General features: G+C 44.8%; 1 protein-coding gene across 4 annotated transcripts in view; it reads left to right on the forward strand.

Annotated features, from left to right (window-relative positions):
- Positions 1-21587, forward strand: part of LOC143815170 (NACHT, LRR and PYD domains-containing protein 12-like) — a 125745-nt gene that overhangs the window by 97637 nt on the left and 6521 nt on the right. For all 4 annotated transcript variants that reach the window (XM_077294117.1, XM_077294118.1, XM_077294116.1 and 1 more), the window contains one exon: positions 1091-1261. In XM_077294117.1, coding sequence (XP_077150232.1) covers positions 1091-1261 — 171 coding nt within the window. The remainder of the gene's footprint in view (positions 1-1090; positions 1262-21587) is intronic.

Below are 21587 nucleotides of genomic sequence, written 5' to 3' on the forward strand. Positions count from 1 at the left end.
AAGGGGCAATGTCAGTATTCCTTCATCTTTATGGCCTTTACTGGCAGCCAAGCAGATTTAGGCCACGTTCACACTTTGCGGGTTCCTCTGCGGGTTAATCCCGCAGCGGAATTGATAAATCTGCAGGGCAAAAACGCGCCGGTTATCCCTGCAGATTTATCGCGGTTTGTTCCGCGGTTTCCGCTGCGGGATTACTCGTTACTATTGATGCTGCATATTCAGCAATATGCAGCATCAATAGTAATGTAAAAAATAATAAAAATTGGCTATACTCACCCTCTGACGTTGCGATCTCCTCGGCGCTGCAAGCGGCTGTGCCGACAAGGACCTTCGTGACGTCACGGTCATGTGACCGCGGCGTCATCACGGTCATGTGACCGCGACGTCACCACAGGTCCTGTTAGGCACAGCAACTGAGACCGGACGCCGCGGGCAGCGCTGAGAGGTGAGTATAGCATTATTTTTTATTTTAATTCTTTTTTTTACACCAAAATATGGTTCCCAGGGCCTGGAGGAGAGTCTCCTCTCCACCACCCCGGGTACCATCGGCACATTATCCGCTTAACTTCCCGCAACGTGGGCACAGCCCCATGCGGGAAGTTAGCGGATCAATGCATTTCTATGGGTGCAGAATCGCTGCGATTCTGCACCAAGAAGTGACATGCTCCTTCTTTTTTTCCGCAGAAAAGCCGCAGCATGTGCACAGCGGGTTTTGTTTTCCATAGGGTAACATTGTACTGTACCCTGCATGGAAAACTGCTGCGGATCTGCAGTGTCAAAACCGCTGTGGATCCGCGGCAAAACCCGCAAAGTGTGAACATAGCCTTAAGCCTAAAAGACTGTGATTTTTGTCAGGGGTATATGCCTGTAAAAATGTGTGGCCATCTAAAAATTGTGGTACAGTTTTCCAGAATAAAAAAATGAAGAATTTGGCAGCCTCCACCACACACAATGGGCTGGCTTCTAATCATATTCTTTGGATTTTATAAACATTCAGAACGTTTTCTTTTAACATTCACATAATGTTAAAATGTAAAAATGTTATACTAAACCTCTGGGGATGTCACATCTCATCTTTTTATTCTCATAGTCTGAATGGTAATGATCTACCAGAAATTTTCTGTATCCAATTGGCATTGCTAATAAGGAACAACCAGTCCCTGAAGACAATTGGCCTCTCTGGTAACCATCTGTCCGGTCCTCGTTTCAGTGACTTGATGGAGGCTCTGTCCAGTCCAGACTGCAGGATAGAGAAATTACAGTGAGTATAAGAGATGAGTCCAGGACTGAGACAAGGGGAGGACAAGTTGTACATGGTTTTTATTCTATTTCATCGTCCCTACAATTATTATGAGATAAACTGCTGAATGCACCTTCACGTGTGACATTTCTAATAATGTCTTTCTGTCTTGCCTTTCTTTCTAAAAAACTAAAAAAAAGCCACAATTGTTTGTTCTTTGCTATAGAAAAAAATAATTAAAGTGGTGCTTTCACCAGTCTTAGCCTATTAAACCAGCCACATCATGGAATAGTGACTGCAGAGGAAAGCTAAAATTCTAATTCCCCCTTCATGCAAGTGAGCGTTAGCAGAGATTCCCTTCTTGGGGCATATTTTTTCCCTTGCAAGTCATTAGCCAATCATAAACAGGAAGCATCATTCAGTGGCAAAAAAGAACACTCCCAGAACAGTTTAGAGCAGACTGACTCCTGTGAGACATCTAATGACACTCGGCCCTTCTCTCCTCCGTACTCTCTGTTCCTATTCGAGACCAAAGGTTGTGAGACTAAAACAAATTTAGATTTTCACATAGTTTGCCGCTTTAGTGATTTTAGATCTTCATACATTTTTAAACATGCATTGACAAATACATCAAGCTTATATAAAAACTCAATACTTACAGTGTTGACTCTTATTTTTCAAGATTTCTGCAATTCGTCTTGGCAGTTGGATATCAGCTTCTTGGTGAAATCTTGACTCATGACTGCCCAATTCTTTTCTAATGAGTGCTTGGAGTTTACAACACAATTTCTGTGTTTTTGTTTTTCTACCTGCTTTTTAACCCCTTAACGACTGCCGATACGCCTTTTAACGGCGGTAGTTAAAGGTACTTAAACCACAGCGCCATTAATTAACGGCGCTGTGGAAAAAGTGTATAGTGCCCCCCAGAGTCAGATTTGCTGGGGGTAGCCGAGACCCCAGAGAACATGATTTGGGTCGGTTTTTACCGACCCCCAGGTTGCGATCGCTATTATTAACCGTAAAATGGCGACCGCAAAAAAAAAGTGTGATTTGCCATTTAATTTCTCTATCCTCTGGTGTGATTGCACATAAGAGGACAGAGCAATAGGGTCTCCGATTACTCCCCCGATATTTACCAGTGTCTCCCGGTGTCTCTGGATCCTCCTGCTTCCCCGCACGGCCGCTGGCGTCTTCTTCTGAAAAGAAAATGGCAGGCGCATGCGCATTGCATCTGCCAATATCTGCCGGCCAGCACCCTGCAACAATAGGAAGATTTTTTCCTATTGGTTTATTTTGGTCACTGTGATAGACCCTATCACAGTGATCAAAATGAAAAAAAGGTAAATAACCCTCCTCTTTATCACCCCCTTAGTTAGGGAAAAATAATAAAACTAAGAAAATGCATTTATTTCCATTTTCCCATTAGGGTTACAGTTGGGCTAAAGTGAGTTGGGCTAAAGTTAAGGTTAGGGTTGGGGCTAAAATTAGGGTTAGGGTATGTTTTCACGTTAAGGATTTGTTCAGGATTTGCTAAGGATTGAACGCTGCATACAGCCACAGCATCCAATCCGCAGGGTCCAGATGTTACAGCATAGTGGAGGGGATTTTATGAAATTCTGTCTCCACTATGCGTGCACGGCCGCATCCAGACATGCGGCGCTTCTTTCCAGACCGCAGCATGTCTATTTATCTTGCGGAGACTCTCCTTTGGGCGGAGCGGGGTATCAGCTGCATCCAAAGCGCAGAGATTATGCCCTGTGCAAACATACCCTTAGGGTTGGGGCTAAAGTTAGGGTTAGGGTTGGGATTAAGGTTTGGATAAGGGTTAGGGTTGAGATAAGGGTTAGGGTTGGGATTAGTGGGATTAGAGTTAGGGTTGGGATTAGGGTTAGGTTTGTGGTTAGGGTTATGGTTAGGGTTGGGATTAGGGTTAGGGTGTGTTGGGATTAGGGTTGGGATTAGGGTTAGAGGTGTGTTGGGATTAGGGTTGGGATTAGAGTTATGGTTAGGGGTGTTTTGGGGTTAGGGATGGCATTAGAATTGGGGAGTTTCCACTGTTTAGGTACATCAGGGGGTCTCCAAAAGCGACATGGCGCCATCAATGTTTCCAGCCACTTTTGCGTTCAAAAAGCCAAATGGTGCTCCCTCTCTTCTGAGCTCTGCTGTGCACCCAAACAGTGGTTTACCCCCATATATTGGGCATCAGCATGCTCTGGACAAACTGGAAAACAACTTTTGAGGTCCAATTTCTCCTGTTACCCTTGGGAAAAAAAATTGTGGGCTAAAAAAAATCATTTTTGTGGAAAATAAAATGATTTTTTATTTTGACGGCTCTGCGTTATAAACTTCTGTGATCCACTTGGGCGTTCAAAGTACTCACCACACATCTGGATAACCTCCTTTAGGATCTATTTTCCAAAATGGGGTCACTTGTGGGGGGTTTCTACTGTTTAGGCACATCAGGGGCTCTGCAAACGCAACATGACCCACGCAGATCATTCTATTCCAAAACGGCGCTCTTTCCCTTCCAAGCTCTGCCATGCGCCCAAACAGTGGTCCCCCCAAATATGGGGTATCAGCGTACTCAGGACAAACTGGACAACAACTTTTGTGGTCCAATTTTTCCTGTTACTTTTGTGAAAATAAAAAAATTGCAGGCTAAAAAATCATTTTTGAGGAAAAAAAAGGATTTTTTTATTTTCACGGCTCTGCGTTATAAACTTCTGTGAAGCACTTGGGGGTTCAAAGTACTCACCACACATCTAGATAAGTTCCTGAAGGGGCCTAGTTTCCAAAATGGTGTCACTTGTGGGGGGTTTCCACTGTTTAGGCACATCAGGAGCTCACCTCATGCGACATGGCGTCCGATCTCAATTCCAGCCAATTCTGCATTGAATAAGTCAAACAGCGCTCCTTTCTTTCCGAGCTCTGCCGTGCGCCTAAACAGTGGTTTACCCCCACATTTGTGGTATCGGTGTACTCAGGACAAATTTTACAACAACTTTTTGGGTTTAATTTCTCCTGTTACCTTTGTGAAAATAAACATTTTGGGGAGAAAATATCATTTTTGTGGCAAAAATTAAATTTTTTATTTTTATGGCACTACGTTATAAACTTCTGTGAAGCACTTGGGGGTTCAAAGTGCTCACCACACATCTAGACACGTTCCTTAAGGGGTCTAGTTTTCAAAATGGTGTCACTTGGGGGTTTCCACTGTTTAGGCACATCAGGGGCTCTCCAAACGCGACATGGCGTCCGATCTCAATTCCAGCCAATTCTGCATTGAAAAAGTCAAACGGCACTCTCTCTCTTCCAAGCTCTGCGGTGCACCCAAACAGTGGTTTACCCCCACATATGGGGTATCGGCATATTCAGGAGAAATTGCACAACAAATTTTGTGGTTCATTTTCTCTTTTTACACTTGTGAAAATAAAAAAAATGTTTCTAAAATGTTTGTAAAAAAAAAAAGTTAAATGTTAATTTTTTTCTTCCACATTGCTTCAGTTCCTGTGAAGCACGTACAGGGTTAATAAAGTTCTTGAATGTGGTTTTGAGCGCCTTGAGGGGTGCAGTTTTTAGAATGGTGTCACTTTTGGATATTTTCTGTCATGTACACCCCTCAAAGTGACTTTAAATGTGAGATGGTCCCTAAAAAAAATGGTTTTGTGAATTTTGTTGTAAAAATGAGAAATCGCTGGTCAACTTGTAACCCTTATAACTCCCTAAGAAAAAAAAATTGTTTCCAAAATTGTGCTGATGTAAAGTAGACATCTGGGAAATGTTATTTATCAACTATTTTATGTGACTTATCTCTCTGATTTAAGGGCATAAAAATTAAAAGTTTGAAAACTGCTAAATTTTAATTTTTTTTGCCATATTTCCGTTTTTTTCCCCGGAAATAAATGCAAGGAATATGAAATAAATTTGACCACTAACATGAAGTACAATATGTCATGAAAAAACATTCTCAGAATCAGTGGGATCTGTTAAAGCGTTCCAGAGTTATAACCTCACAAAGTGACAGTGGTCAGAATTGTAAAAATTGACCTGGTCATTAAGCTGCAAATTGGTTCAGTCACCAAGGAGTTAAAGATTGACTACAGGTTCTTAATAGAATACAGATCTGGGGAGTTTCCTCACCATGGACCCAAAATTTCGATATTTTGTTCACTAAGCCACTCTATTATCACTTTTGGCTTGTGACATGATGCTCCATCATGGTGAAAAAAAGCATCATCAAATTGTCCCTAGAACATTGGGAGAAGATGCTCTTGGAGGATGTTTAGATTACATTCTTCATTCATGGCAGTTGTAGTGCCCCCACTGCCGCAGGGTCGAGGGGTACCCGGTACTGGGCCTCTGAGTCTCTGCTCTAGGGTTATGAAGGAACAGATGAATGACCTCGGGGAGACCAAAACATCCAACACTGCGGAGACACCATCACGTGTTTCTCAACGCAGTGATCCAGAACACTGCCCCCATCCCTTATGGGAAATATGCAAACGCATGTAAAGTAAGCTGCGGAGACACCATCACGTGTTTCTCAACGCAAGCAATGAATAGCCAGGCCTTTCTCCGGGAAGGAACAACCACGGGAAGGGCAGCATCCAATAAAGGAGAATATCCAATAATGGAAGACCACCTATGCCAAGCATGGTATCCATCCACAGACAGCTGTTTCGGGGTTTTTGCCCCTCATCAGTGTGGAGTAGGAAACTGGCTATTAGGAGCAGTGCCTGGTGAAAGGCTATGAAGGAACAGATGAATGACCTCGGGGAGACCAAAACATCCAACACTGCGGAGACACCATCACGTGTTTCTCAACGCAGTGATCCAGAACACTGCCCCCATCCCTTATGGGAAATATGCAAACGCATGTAAAGTAAGCTGCGGAGACACCATCACGTGTTTCTCAACGCAAGCAATGAATAGCCAGGCCTTTCTCCGGGAAGGAACAACCACGGGAAGGGCAGCATCCAATAAAGGAGAATATCCAATAATGGAAGACCACCTATGCCAAGCATGGTATCCATCCACAGACAGCTGTTTCGGGGTTTTTGCCCCTCATCAGTGTGGAGTAGGAAACTGGCTATTAGGAGCAGTGCCTGGTGAAAGGCTATGAAGGAACAGATGAATGACCTCGGGGAGACCAAAACATCCAACACTGCGGAGACACCATCACGTGTTTCTCAACGCAGTGATCCAGAACACTGCCCCCATCCCTTATGGGAAATATGCAAACGCATGTAAAGTAAGCTGCGGAGACACCATCACGTGTTTCTCAACGCAAGCAATGAATAGCCAGGCCTTTCTCCGGGAAGGAACAACCACGGGAAGGGCAGCATCCAATAAAGGAGAATATCCAATAATGGAAGACCACCTATGCCAAGCATGGTATCCATCCACAGACAGCTGTTTCGGGGTTTTTGCCCCTCATCAGTGTGGAGTAGGAAACTGGCTATTAGGAGCAGTGCCTGGTGAAAGGCTATGAAGGAACAGATGAATGACCTCGGGGAGACCAAAACATCCAACACTGCGGAGACACCATCACGTGTTTCTCAACGCAGTGATCCAGAACACTGCCCCCATCCCTTATGGGAAATATGCAAACGCATGTAAAGTAAGCTGCGGAGACACCATCACGTGTTTCTCAACGCAAGCAATGAATAGCCAGGCCTTTCTCCGGGAAGGAACAACCACGGGAAGGGCAGCATCCAATAAAGGAGAATATCCAATAATGGAAGACCACCTATGCCAAGCATGGTATCCATCCACAGACAGCTGTTTTGGGGTTTTTGCCCCTCATCAGTGTGGAGTAGGAAACTGGCTATTAGGAGCAGTGCCTGGTGAAAGGCTATGAAGGAACAGATGAATGACCTCGGGGAGACCAAAACATCCAACACTGCGGAGACACCATCACGTGTTTCTCAACGCAGTGATCCAGAACACTGCCCCCATCCCTTATGGGAAATATGCAAACGCATGTAAAGTAAGCTGCGGAGACACCATCACGTGTTTCTCAACGCAAGCAATGAATAGCCAGGCCTTTCTCCGGGAAGGAACAACCACGGGAAGGGCAGCATCCAATAAAGGAGAATATCCAATAATGGAAGACCACCTATGCCAAGCATGGTATCCATCCACAGACAGCTGTTTCGGGGTTTTTGCCCCTCATCAGTGTGGAGTAGGAAACTGGCTATTAGGAGCAGTGCCTGGTGAAAGGCTATGAAGGAACAGATGAATGACCTCGGGGAGACCAAAACATCCAACACTGCGGAGACACCATCACGTGTTTCTCAACGCAGTGATCCAGAACACTGCCCCCATCCCTTATGGGAAATATGCAAACGCATGTAAAGTAAGCTGCGGAGACACCATCACGTGTTTCTCAACGCAAGCAATGAATAGCCAGGCCTTTCTCCGGGAAGGAACAACCACGGGAAGGGCAGCATCCAATAAAGGAGAATATCCAATAATGGAAGACCACCTATGCCAAGCATGGTATCCATCCACAGACAGCTGTTTCGGGGTTTTTGCCCCTCATCAGTGTGGAGTAGGAAACTGGCTATTAGGAGCAGTGCCTGGTGAAAGGCTATGAAGGAACAGATGAATGACCTCGGGGAGACCAAAACATCCAACACTGCGGAGACACCATCACGTGTTTCTCAACGCAGTGATCCAGAACACTGCCCCCATCCCTTATGGGAAATATGCAAACGCATGTAAAGTAAGCTGCGGAGACACCATCACGTGTTTCTCAACGCAAGCAATGAATAGCCAGGCCTTTCTCCGGGAAGGAACAACCACGGGAAGGGCAGCATCCAATAAAGGAGAATATCCAATAATGGAAGACCACCTATGCCAAGCATGGTATCCATCCACAGACAGCTGTTTCGGGGTTTTTGCCCCTCATCAGTGTGGAGTAGGAAACTGGCTATTAGGAGCAGTGCCTGGTGAAAGGCTATGAAGGAACAGATGAATGACCTCGGGGAGACCAAAACATCCAACACTGCGGAGACACCATCACGTGTTTCTCAACGCAGTGATCCAGAACACTGCCCCCATCCCTTATGGGAAATATGCAAACGCATGTAAAGTAAGCTGCGGAGACACCATCACGTGTTTCTCAACGCAAGCAATGAATAGCCAGGCCTTTCTCCGGGAAGGAACAACCACGGGAAGGGCAGCATCCAATAAAGGAGAATATCCAATAATGGAAGACCACCTATGCCAAGCATGGTATCCATCCACAGACAGCTGTTTCGGGGTTTTTGCCCCTCATCAGTGTGGAGTAGGAAACTGGCTATTAGGAGCAGTGCCTGGTGAAAGGCTATGAAGGAACAGATGAATGACCTCGGGGAGACCAAAACATCCAACACTGCGGAGACACCATCACGTGTTTCTCAACGCAGTGATCCAGAACACTGCCCCCATCCCTTATGGGAAATATGCAAACGCATGTAAAGTAAGCTGCGGAGACACCATCACGTGTTTCTCAACGCAAGCAATGAATAGCCAGGCCTTTCTCCGGGAAGGAACAACCACGGGAAGGGCAGCATCCAATAAAGGAGAATATCCAATAATGGAAGACCACCTATGCCAAGCATGGTATCCATCCACAGACAGCTGTTTCGGGGTTTTTGCCCCTCATCAGTGTGGAGTAGGAAACTGGCTATTAGGAGCAGTGCCTGGTGAAAGGCTATGAAGGAACAGATGAATGACCTCGGGGAGACCAAAACATCCAACACTGCGGAGACACCATCACGTGTTTCTCAACGCAGTGATCCAGAACACTGCCCCCATCCCTTATGGGAAATATGCAAACGCATGTAAAGTAAGCTGCGGAGACACCATCACGTGTTTCTCAACGCAAGCAATGAATAGCCAGGCCTTTCTCCGGGAAGGAACAACCACGGGAAGGGCAGCATCCAATAAAGGAGAATATCCAATAATGGAAGACCACCTATGCCAAGCATGGTATCCATCCACAGACAGCTTTTTTTTTTTTTTTCTTTTCCCCTCAGATGGGAAGTTCCACAGTCAGGTAACCAAAACTATAAGGAACTCATCTCCCAAAACAGCGTGCCACACACTTAGTGCCACCGCCATTCCCATCATCATTGGAAAACACACAAAAAATGTTTTAATTAACAACCAAAAACCACTTCAAGATACATTAACAAAATGTTTCCACTTTTTAGTCTTCCAAATTCCCTCTGCATCCACCTCCCCTCTCCTCCTCTGATCACACACAAAGCAAAAATACAATTTTCCCAAAATAATTTTTATACAGTTTTTAACCTCAATATCCTTCCTTTTAAACACATACACATTCCTCACATCCCACAAAACCTCTTTTATACATGCCATCATCAACCACAATACTCTCTCCTTCTCCCCACACATACCCAATCCAAACATAAAGAGCTCAAAAGACAACAGATTCACCTCACACAGCTCCTTACACAAACGACCCAGACCTGCAATCACACTTCTAGCATACTGACAATTCCAAAACAAATGCACCACACTCTCACTCCCACCACATCCACTCCTCGGACACCTCTCACTCCTCGCTAAACCCCGATTTTTCAGAAACTCCCTCACTGGCAACACCCCATGCAATGACTGCCATACAATCTCACTCTGCCTATTTGTCATACCATTCACACGTACCTTCTTCCATACTTTCTGCACATCATCCCCTCTTACCATTTTAAAATCTGGCAAGAACAGCCTATGGGCTCGTCCTACAATAATGTCACATTCCATCTCTCTACACTCAATCATCTTATATACAGCTTTCTTCTTTTCTAACAATCTCACATCCACATCACAAAGTTCATACTTCACTAAAAATTTGTAAACCCACACATACCACACAGGAACCTCAAAAGCCACTGGGCTCCTAAGATCTCTTTCACGCCATTTCAAACGAAACAAGAAATTTCCAAACAAAAACCTGCACATACATGCATACTTCCCATCCATCCTAATCACACCTAGTACAAACACCATAATATTCACGCCGAAAAAAACATTCAAATTTGGGAAACCCAGTCCCCCCTTATCCAAACTCTTCATAACAATCTCTCTCCTTGCACGCTCCATACATGAACCCCAAAAAAAGACAAACAAAACCCTATTTAATCTTCTAATACACATGTGGCTTGGTGGAAACACCATCGCAACATACAAAAAAATAGGTAACACAACACTCTTAATAACTAAAATTTTACCAAAAAACGTAAGATCCCTCAAACTCCAAAAATTTAACTTACGCTCCACTCTCTCTCTCACATCCACCCAGCTTTCCTCTCCATCCAATTTCTCTGAAAATTTCACACCCAAAACCTTTATCGATCCACTCACCACATTCACTCCAACATCATCGCTCAGACTCCTTCCCCGAAAATTCTTACACTCACTCTTCTCCCAATTCACTTTAAAAGCAGATGCTCCACAAAAAATAGAAACCAACAACTTCACACGCCGTACCGAACACTCTGAATCACACAGCACACACACATCATCCATATAGCCACTCATCTTCCATTCTCTCCCCCCACCCCCGGGTACTTGCACACCCCGAATCACCTTATCTTTTCTTAACAAACATAACAAAGGCTCAATTGCGCAAATAAAAACGATAGGGGACAAAGGACACCCCTGCCGAACACCCGAAAATACATTTACTCTCCTCCCCACATTTCCATTCAACAACACACAACTGTAAATATTCTTATACAAACTTCTCACTCTCTCAACAAACTCAGAAGGAAACCCCATCTTCACCAACACACTAAACAAAAAACCATGCGCCAATCTATCATACGCCTTCTCAAAATCCAAACTCAACACATACACCCCCTTCTTACGATTCATGCAGTCCCACAAACAATCTCTCAACATACACAAACTTCCATGTATTCGTCTTCCAGGCACCGCACAACATTGCTCCTCACCCACCACGCTCCCAACCACACCACGCATCCTGTTAGCCAAAAGTTTTGCATAAATCTTATAATCACAATTCAGCAATGTGATCGGCCTCCAATTTTTTAGATTTTTCAAATCACCTTTTTTGGCAATAACACAACCACCCCTGCACGCATACCATTTGCCACCTCTGCATTCGCCCACATATACTTACATACATCCACAAAATCCTTCCCAATCACATCCCACATCACACGATAAAATTCCACCGGTAAACCATCCTCCCCCGGTGTTTTATTCAGCGCCATACTGCACACCACCTTCCATACTTCTTCACCCGTCACCTCACCCATCAAACTTTCCCTTTCTATCCTATTCAAACTATTTTCCAAAACACTCAACACCTCACCCTCCAAACCTTCATCCCTCCATTTCACAGCATACAAATCATCATAAAACTTTGCCACTTCCTCACACAAGTCCGCGCCACTAACTTCATTTCCATCCATCCCATTCAAAACACTCATACTCTGTCTCTTCCCAAAAACTTTCTTAAAGAAAAACCGCGAACACTTCTCATTCTTCTCCAAATTCTCTAATTTGGCCCTATACACAATACTCCTCCCTCTTTCTAACAAAAAATCATTCACTTCTTTTTTCACTTTCACTAAATCTTCACTCACATCCATCCCTCCCGCCCTCAACTTATACAACAAACTCAATCTTGCATTTAAAAAAACAAACCTTTCTCTCTTTGCAGCCGCACACTTGTACCCGAGTTTTTTAAAAAAACTCTTGGTTCTCCATTTAACCCAATCCCACCATTCACACACATTTCTGAAATCACTCCTGCACCCACACCACTCTGCATAATGTCTTTCATACTCCTCTCTCACCCCCCCTCCTTCCAGCAAACTCACATTCAACTTCCACACACCTTTCCCAGCCACCTCATTAACATGCAAATCCAATTCACACTTCATACACACATGATCCGAAAAAAACACCCTCTCCTGTGCATAACTAACAGGAATCAGATTTTTTGAAACAAAACAATAGTCCAATCTAGACTCCACCCTCCCACTGTCAGAAAAAAACGTATTTAACAACGGAGTTATCTTGCATGCCCGCTGCATATCTTTTAAACCAAAATCACTCACCATATCCATTAACACTTTCCCTGATGCATCGACATTCACACTTCCCACATCACAGTTCATATCACCCACTATCACAACAGGCACTCTTCCTGGAATAAAAAACTTAATTTTTTCAAATAAAACTCTACGCTCCTGTTTATCCACAGGCGCATATACATTAATAACGCAAAAACGAACATTTCTAAACTCAAAATTTGCCAACACACACCTTCCAACCTCAATCACCATATAGTCACACAAACTCACATCATTTCCCTTCACCAAAAAACCCACACCATCATTTTTATTACAGGCACTCCCTGACCACACAGACGCACCATGAGGCCATTCACTCCCCTTCACACCATCCACAATACCACACTCCTGCAAACAAAAAATTCCTGCATTTTGAGTTGCAAAAAAATCCAAGATGGCCGCCCGCCGCAACCTGTTTTTAAAAACCCTCACATTTTGTGATATAATAACAAAACCCATAACATACACAGAAACAAAAATACTAAGAAAATCAACCTACAAACATAACATTACGCAACTTACATAAAAAACACACAAAAAAAAAAAAAAAAAAAAAAAACATTTTTTAAAGGCAAATGCTACTATATACAAAAACACTTAGCTACTGAAATAATAGCACATAGCTAACCAGCACCGCTACTGTCCTCCTCCACCATCTGCGCCGTGCAGCTTTCAGGGCCGCTAACCTCCATACACTCCTCCAGACGCGTCTTCTTCTGCCCAGCCTTCCTCCGGGGCACTCCTTCACCATCCTCAAAGTCACTAATTTCCCCACCACCCTCCCTGGGACACTTTCGACCTCCAGGCTCCTCTTCTGAGGAAAAAGCACCAATGTTTCCTGGGTCAGACCCATGAATCACAGACTCAGCCATCTCCTCCGCCCCAGAAGTATCAAAATCCATCAAATCACCCAACTCGACTGCTTTGGTAACTGGGGACTCCTTTTTTTTTTTATTTTTATTAATCATAGCACGCTCTTCCTGCTTTGCAGCTCTCCAGAATTCCTTGTCCTCCTGCTTCTCCCTCTTCCTCTCAGCCTCCTTGTCCTCCTGCCGTTTATCCCGCCTTCTCTCAATCATAGAGGGCGGAATTACCTCAGAGCTTTGCTGCACAGACGCCTCGCCATCCTCCCGCTTCCTCTCCTCCTCTCGCTTCTTAACCTCCTCCTCTCTCTTTTTTTCCTCCTCCTGCCTCCGCTCCTCCTTACGTTTCTTTTCTTCCTCTTCCCGCCTCTCCTCCTCTCTAGTTGGCCTCCTCGGCACACCATATGGACAATCCTTATACAGGTGCCCTGTATTACCACAACGGTCACATTCACGTGGCATCGGACACTCAGCCGCCACATGGCCTTCTCTTTTGCAGTTACGGCAAACCAAACTTTTATCGCACATATTCTGCAAGTGCCCAAACTGGAAACACTTCCTGCAGTATAGAGGCTGCCCTGCATATGTCAGAAAGCCCCTATGACCCGCCACTGAGAAATTCGCCGGGGGGTGGGTGAAACCTCCCAAACAACTTGGGTCTCTCTTCAGTTTCACACGAAACACAAGTTTACAGTTAAAAATGCCCAAGCAATTTCTCTGTTTGTCTCCACCCTTAACATATTCGCAGTACCGAGCCAGGAACTGCTCCAACAGACTTACTTCAGTATAAGGATTATAAACAGTAACCGTCACAACTTTTTCCATGAGCCCAAACAGAGGCTCCACCCGCACTCCCTCCAGGCATGGGTCACCATCATGACTTCTGAGCCACTCAAAGACTGTTAAACAGCAAGGCTCACTCACAAAGGTAACATCATAAGTACCTTGGTTATGAAATTCGTTCACGCTGAAAATATCAGTCCGATGAGCTCCAGCCTTTCCCTCCAGCAGGTCACGAACCACGTACACCACGTTGTTTTTGGCACCATCTTCCACGACCACACGAATTGTATTCTTAATGAACATCTTCAAACTTCTCTGCCGGTACGAATACCGCAGCAATAAATTAGCAGCACGCTGCTAGGAAACACTCGCACCCTCTGACCGCGACACAAGATCGCAGCCAGAAGGCCGAGAGGCACTCCTACCCACAGACAGCTGATTCGGGGTGTTTGCCCCTCATCAGTGTGGAGTAGGAAACTGGCTATTAGGAGCAGTGCCTGGTGAAAGGCTATGAAGGAACAGATGAATGACCTCGGGGAGACCAAAACATCCAACACTGCGGAGACACCATCACGTGTTTCTCAACGCAGTGATCCAGAACACTGCCCCCATCCCTTATGGGAAATATGCAAACGCATGTAAAGTAAGCTGCGGAGACACCATCACGTGTTTCTCAACGCAAGCAATGAATAGCCAGGCCTTTCTCCGGGAAGGAACAACCACGGGAAGGGCAGCATCCAATAAAGGAGAATATCCAATAATGGAAGACCACCTATGCCAAGCATGGTATCCATCCACAGACAGCTGTTTCGGGGTTTTTGCCCCTCATCAGTGTGGAGTAGGAAACTGGCTATTAGGAGCAGTGCCTGGTGAAAGGCTATGAAGGAACAGATGAATGACCTCGGGGAGACCAAAACATCCAACACTGCGGAGACACCATCACGTGTTTCTCAACGCAGTGATCCAGAACACTGCCCCCATCCCTTATGGGAGGCACTGCTCCTAATAGCCAGTTTCCTACTCCACACTGATGAGGGGCAAAAACCCCGAAACAGCTGTCTGTGGATGGATACCATGCTTGGCATAGGTGGTCTTCCATTATTGGATATTCTCCTTTATTGGATGCTGCCCTTCCCGTGGTTGTTCCTTCCCGGAGAAAGGCCTGGCTATTCATTGCTTGCGTTGAGAAACACGTGATGGTGTCTCCGCAGCTTACTTTACATGCGTTTGCATATTTCCCATAAGGGATGGGGGCAGTGTTCTGGATCACTGCGTTGAGAAACACGTGATGGTGTCTCCGCAGTGTTGGATGTTTTGGTCTCCCCGAGGTCATTCATCTGTTCCTTCATAGCCTTTCACCAGGCACTGCTCCTAATAGCCAGTTTCCTACTCCACACTGATGAGGGGCAAAAACCCCGAAACAGCTGTCTGTGGGTAGGAGTGCCTCTCGGCCTTTTGGCTGCGATCTTGTGTCGCAGTCAGAGGGTGCGAGTGTTTCTTTGCAGCGTGCTGCTAATTTTCGTCTGCAATATTCGTATCGGCAGTGAAGACTGAAGATGTTTGTCAAGAATACGATTCGTTTGGTCGTGGAGGATGGTGCCAAAAACAACGTGGTGTATGTGGTTCGTGACCTGCTGGAGGGAAAGGCTGGAGCTCATCGGACTGACATTTTCAGTGTGAATGAATTTCACAACCAAGGTATATATGACGTAACCTTTGTGAGTGAGCCTTGCTGTCTAACTGTCTTCGAGTGGTTAAGAAGCCATGATGGTGACCCCTGCCTGGGGGGAGTGCGGGTGGAGCCTTTGTTTGGGCTCATGGAGAAAGTAGTGACTGTAACCGTGTACAATCCTTACACAGAAGTAAGGCTACTGGAGCAGTTCCTGGCTCGGTACTGCGAATATGTAAAAAGTGGAGAGAAACAGAGAAATTGTTTGGGCATTTTTAATTGTAAATATGTGTTTCGTGTGAAACTGAGGAAAGACCCAAGCTGTTTGGGAGGCTTTACCCATCCCCCGGCGAACTTTTCAGTGGCGGGTCATAGGGGCTTTCTGTCGTATGCAGGGCAGCCTCTATACTGCAGGAAGTGTTTTCAATTTGGGCACTTACAGAACACATGTGAGAAGAGCATGGTTTGTCGTAACTGCAAGCAAGAAGGCCATACAGCGGCTCAGTGTCCGATGCCACGTGAATGTGACCAGTGTGGTAATACAGGGCACCTGTATAAGGACTGTCCATATGGTGTGCCAAGGAGGCCAACTAGAGAGGAGGAGAGGCGGGAGGAGGAAGAAAAGAAACGTAGGGAGGAGCGGAGGCAGGAGGAGGAAAAAAAGAGAGAGGAGGAGGTTAAGAAACGGGAGGAGGAGAGGAAGCGGGAGGAAAGCGAGGCATCTGCGCAGCAAAGCGCTGAGGTAATTCCGCCCTCCATGGTTGAGAGACGGCGGGATAGACGGCAGGAGGACAAGGAGGCTGAAAGGAGGAAGGAGGAGCTGGAGGACAAGTTATTCTGGAGAGCTGCAAAGCAAGAAGAGCGTGCTATGGTTAAAAATAAAAAAAAAAAAAAGGAAGCCCCAGTTACCAAAGATGAGGAGTTGGGTGGTTTGATGGATTTTGACACTTCTGGGGCGGAGGAGATGGCTGCGTCGTTGATTGTTGATTCTGATCCAGAAAGCATTGGCGTTTTTTCCTCAGAAGAGGAGCCTGGAGGTCGAAAGTGTCCCAGGGAGGGTGGTGGGGAAATCTGTGATGAAGGTGGAGGGCCCCAGAGGAAGGCTGGGCAGAAGAAGGCGCGTGTGGAGGAGTGTATGGAGGTCAGCGGCTCTGAAAGCTGCTCAGCGCAGATGGTGGAGGAGGACAGTGGCAGTGCTGTGTAGATATGTGCTATTATTTCAGTAGCTAGGTGGTTTTGTATATAGCATTTGCCTTTAAATTTTTTTTTTTTTTTTTTTTTTTTTTTTTTTTTCCTTTTGGTTTGTTTTTCATGTAAGTTGAGTAATGTCATGTTCGTAGGTTGTTTTTTTTAGTATTTTTTGTGTATGTAATGGGTTTTGTACTCATATCACAAAATGTGAGGGTCTTTAAAAGCAGGTGGCGGCGGGCAGCCATTTTGGATTTTTTTGCAACCCAGAATGCAGGAATTTTTTGTCTGCAGGAGTGTGGGATTGTGGATGGTGTGAAGGGGAGTGAATGGCCTCATGGTGCGTCTGTGTGGTCAGGGAGTGCCTGTAATAAAAATGATGGTGTGGGTTTTTTGGTGAAGGGAAATGATGTGAGTTTGTGTGACTACATGGTGATTGAGGTTGGAAGGTGTGTGTTGGCTAATTTTGAGTTTAGAAATGTTCGTTTTTGCGTTATTAATGTATATGCGCCTGTGGATAAACAGGAGCGTAGAGTTTTATTTGAAAAAATTAAGTTTTTTATTCCAGGAAGAGTGCCTGTTGTGATAGTGGGTGATATGAACTGTGATGTGGGAAGTGTGAATGTGGATGCGTCAGGGAAAGTGTTAATGGATATGGTGAGTGATTTTGGTTTAAAAGATATGCAGCGGGCATGCAAGATAACTCCGTTGTTAAATACGTTTTTTTCTGACAGTGGGAGGGTGGAGTCTAGGTTGGACTATTGTTTTGTTTCAAAAAATCTGATTCCTGTTAGTTATGCACAGGAGAGGGTGTTTTTTTCGGATCATGTGTGTATGAAGTGTGAATTGGATTTGCATGTTAATGAGGTGGCTGGGAAAGGTGTGTGGAAGTTGAATGTGAGTTTGCTGGAAGGAGGGGGGGTGAAAGAGGAGTATGAAAGACATTATGCAGAGTGGTGTGGGTGCAGGAGTGATTTCAGAAATGTGTGTGAATGGTGGGATTGGGTTAAATGGAAAACCAAGAGTTTTTTTAAAAAACTCGGGTACAAGTGTGCGGCTGCAAAGAGAGAAAGGTTTGTTTTTTTAAATGCAAGACTGAGTTTGTTGTATAAGTTGAGGGCGGGAGGGATGGATGTGAGTGAAGATTTAGTGAAAGTGAAAAAAGAAGTGAATGATTTTTTGTTAGAAAGAGGGAGGAGTATTGTGTATAGGGCCAAATTAGAGAATTTGGAGAAGAATGAGAAGTGTTCGCGGTTTTTCTTTAAGAAAGTTTTTGGGAAGAGACAGAGTATGAGTGTTTTGAATGGGATGGATGGAAATGAAGTTAGTGGCGCGGACTTGTGTGAGGAAGTGGCAAAGTTTTATGATGATTTGTATGCTGTGAAATGGAGGGATGAAGGTTTGGAGGGTGAGGTGTTGAGTGTTTTGGAAAATAGTTTGAATAGGATAGAAAGGGAAAGTTAGTTTGATGGGTGAGGTGACGGGTGAAGAAGTATGGAAGGTGGTGTGCAGTATGGCACTGAATAAAACACCGGGGGAGGATGGTCTACCGGTGGAATTTTATCGTGTGATGTGGGATGTGATTGGGAAGGATTTTGTGGATGTATGTAAGTATATGTGGGCGAATGCAGAGGTGGCAAATGGTATGCGTGCAGGGGTGGTTGTGTTATTGCCAAAAAAAGGTGATTTGAAAAATCTAAAAAATTGGAGGCCGATCACATTGCTGAACTGTGATTATAAGATTTATGCGAAACTTTTGGCTAACAGGATGCGTGGTGTGGTTGGGAGTGTGGTGGGTGAGGAGCAATGTTGTGCGGTACCTGGAAGACGAATACATGGAAGTTTGTGTATGTTGAGAGATTGTTTGTGGGACTGCATGAATCGTAAGAAAGGGGTGTATGTGTTGAGTTTGGATTTTGAGAAGGCGTATGATAGATTGGCGCATGGTTTTTTGTTTAGTGTGTTGGTGAAGATGGGTTTTCCTTCTGAGTTTGTTGAGAGAGTGAGAAGTTTGTATAAGAATATTTACAGTTGTGTGTTGTTGAATGGAAATGTGGGGAGGAGAGTAAATGTATTTTCGGGTGTTCGGCAGGGGTGTCCTTTGTCCCCTATCGTTTTTATTTGCGCAATTGAGCCTTTGTTATGTCTGTTAAGAAAAGATAAGGTGATTCGGGGTGTGCAAGTACCCGGGGGTGGGGGGAGAGAATGGAAGATGAGTGGCTATATGGATGATGTGTGTGTGCTGTGTGATTCAGAGTGTTCGGTACGGCGTGTGAAGTTGTTGGTTTCTATTTTTTGTGGAGCATCTGCTTTTAAAGTGAATTGGGAGAAGAGTGAGTGTAAGAATTTTGGGGGAAGGAGTCTGAGCGATGATGTTGGAGTGAATGTGGTGAGTGGATCGATAAAGGTTTTGGGTGTGAAATTTTCAGAGAAATTGGATGGAGAGGAAAGCTGGGTGGATGTGAAAGAGAGAGTGGAGCGTAAGTTTAATTTTTGGAGTTTGAGGGATCTTACGTTTTTTGGTAAAATTTTAGTTATTAAGAGTGTTGTGTTACCTATTTTTTTGTATGTTGCGATGGTGTTTCCACCAAGCCACATGTGTATTGGAAGATTAAATAGGGTTTTGTTTGTCTTTTTTTGGGGTTCATGTATGGAGCGTGCGAGGAGAGAGATTGTTATGAAGAGTTTGGATAAGGGGGGACTGGGTTTCCCAAATTTGAATGTTTTTTTCGGCGTGAATATTATGGTGTTTGTACTAGGTGTGATTAGGATGGATGGGAAGTATGCATGTATGTGCAGGTTTTTGTTTGGAAATTTCTTGTTTCGTTTGAAATGGCGTGAAAGAGATCTTAGGAGCCCAGTGGCTTTTGAGGTTCCTGTGTGGTATGTGTGGGTTTACAAATTTCTAGTGAAGTATGAACTTTGTGATGTGGATGTGAGATTGTTAGAAAAGAAGAAAGCTGTATATAAGATGATTGAGTGTAGAGAGGTGGAATGTGACATTATTGTAGGACGAGCCCATAGGCTGTTCTTGCCAGATTTTAAAATGGTAAGAGGGGATGATGTGCAGAAAGTATGGAAGAAGGTACGTGTGAATGGTATGACAAATAGGCAGAGTGAGATTGTATGGCAGTCATTGCATGGGGTGTTGCCAGTGAGGGAGTTTCTGAAAAATCGGGGTTTAGTGAGGAGTGAGAGGTGTCCGAGGAGTGGATGTGGTGGGAGTGAGAGTGTGGTGCATTTGTTTTGGAATTGTCAGTATGCTAGAAGTGTGATTGCAGGTCTGGGTCGTTTGTGTAAGGAGCTGTGTGAGGTGAATCTGTTGTCTTTTGAGCTCTTTATGTTTGGATTGGGTATGTGTGGGGAGAAGGAGAGAGTATTGTGGTTGATGATGGCATGTATAAAAGAGGTTTTGTGGGATGTGAGGAATGTGTATGTGTTTAAAAGGAAGGATATTGAGGTTAAAAACTGTATAAAAATTATTTTGGGAACATTGTATTTTTGCTTTGTGTGTGATCAGAGGAGAAGAGGGGAGGTGGATGCAGAGGGAATTTGGAAGACTAAAAAGTGGAAACATTTTGTTAATGTATCTTGAAGTGGTTTTTGGTTGTTAATTAAAACATTTTTTGTGTGTTTTCCAATGATGATGGGAATGGCGGTGGCACTAAGTATGTGGCACGCTGTTTTGGGAGATGAGTTCCTTATAGTTTTGGTTACCTGACTGTGGAACTTCCCATCTGAGGGGAAAAAAAAAAAAAAAAAAGCTGTCTGTGGATGGATACCATGCTTGGCATAGGTGGTCTTCCATTATTGGATATTCTCCTTTATTGGATGCTGCCCTTCCCGTGGTTGTTCCTTCCCGGAGAAAGGCCTGGCTATTCATTGCTTGCGTTGAGAAACACGTGATGGTGTCTCCGCAGCTTACTTTACATGCGTTTGCATATTTCCCATAAGGGATGGGGGCAGTGTTCTGGATCACTGCGTTGAGAAACACGTGATGGTGTCTCCGCAGTGTTGGATGTTTTGGTCTCCCCGAGGTCATTCATCTGTTCCTTCATAGCCTTTCACCAGGCACTGCTCCTAATAGCCAGTTTCCTACTCCACACTGATGAGGGGCAAAAACCCCGAAACAGCTGTCTGTGGATGGATACCATGCTTGGCATAGGTGGTCTTCCATTATTGGATATTCTCCTTTATTGGATGCTGCCCTTCCCGTGGTTGTTCCTTCCCGGAGAAAGGCCTGGCTATTCATTGCTTGCGTTGAGAAACACGTGATGGTGTCTCCGCAGCTTACTTTACATGCGTTTGCATATTTCCCATAAGGGATGGGGGCAGTGTTCTGGATCACTGCGTTGAGAAACACGTGATGGTGTCTCCGCAGTGTTGGATGTTTTGGTCTCCCCGAGGTCATTCATCTGTTCCTTCATAGCCTTTCACCAGGCACTGCTCCTAATAGCCAGTTTCCTACTCCACACTGATGAGGGGCAAAAACCCCGAAACAGCTGTCTGTGGATGGATACCATGCTTGGCATAGGTGGTCTTCCATTATTGGATATTCTCCTTTATTGGATGCTGCCCTTCCCGTGGTTGTTCCTTCCCGGAGAAAGGCCTGGCTATTCATTGCTTGCGTTGAGAAACACGTGATGGTGTCTCCGCAGCTTACTTTACATGCGTTTGCATATTTCCCATAAGGGATGGGGGCAGTGTTCTGGATCACTGCGTTGAGAAAC

Source organism: Ranitomeya variabilis, chromosome 3 (genome assembly GCF_051348905.1).
Source record: "Ranitomeya variabilis isolate aRanVar5 chromosome 3, aRanVar5.hap1, whole genome shotgun sequence".
NCBI lineage: Eukaryota > Metazoa > Chordata > Amphibia > Anura > Dendrobatidae > Ranitomeya > Ranitomeya variabilis.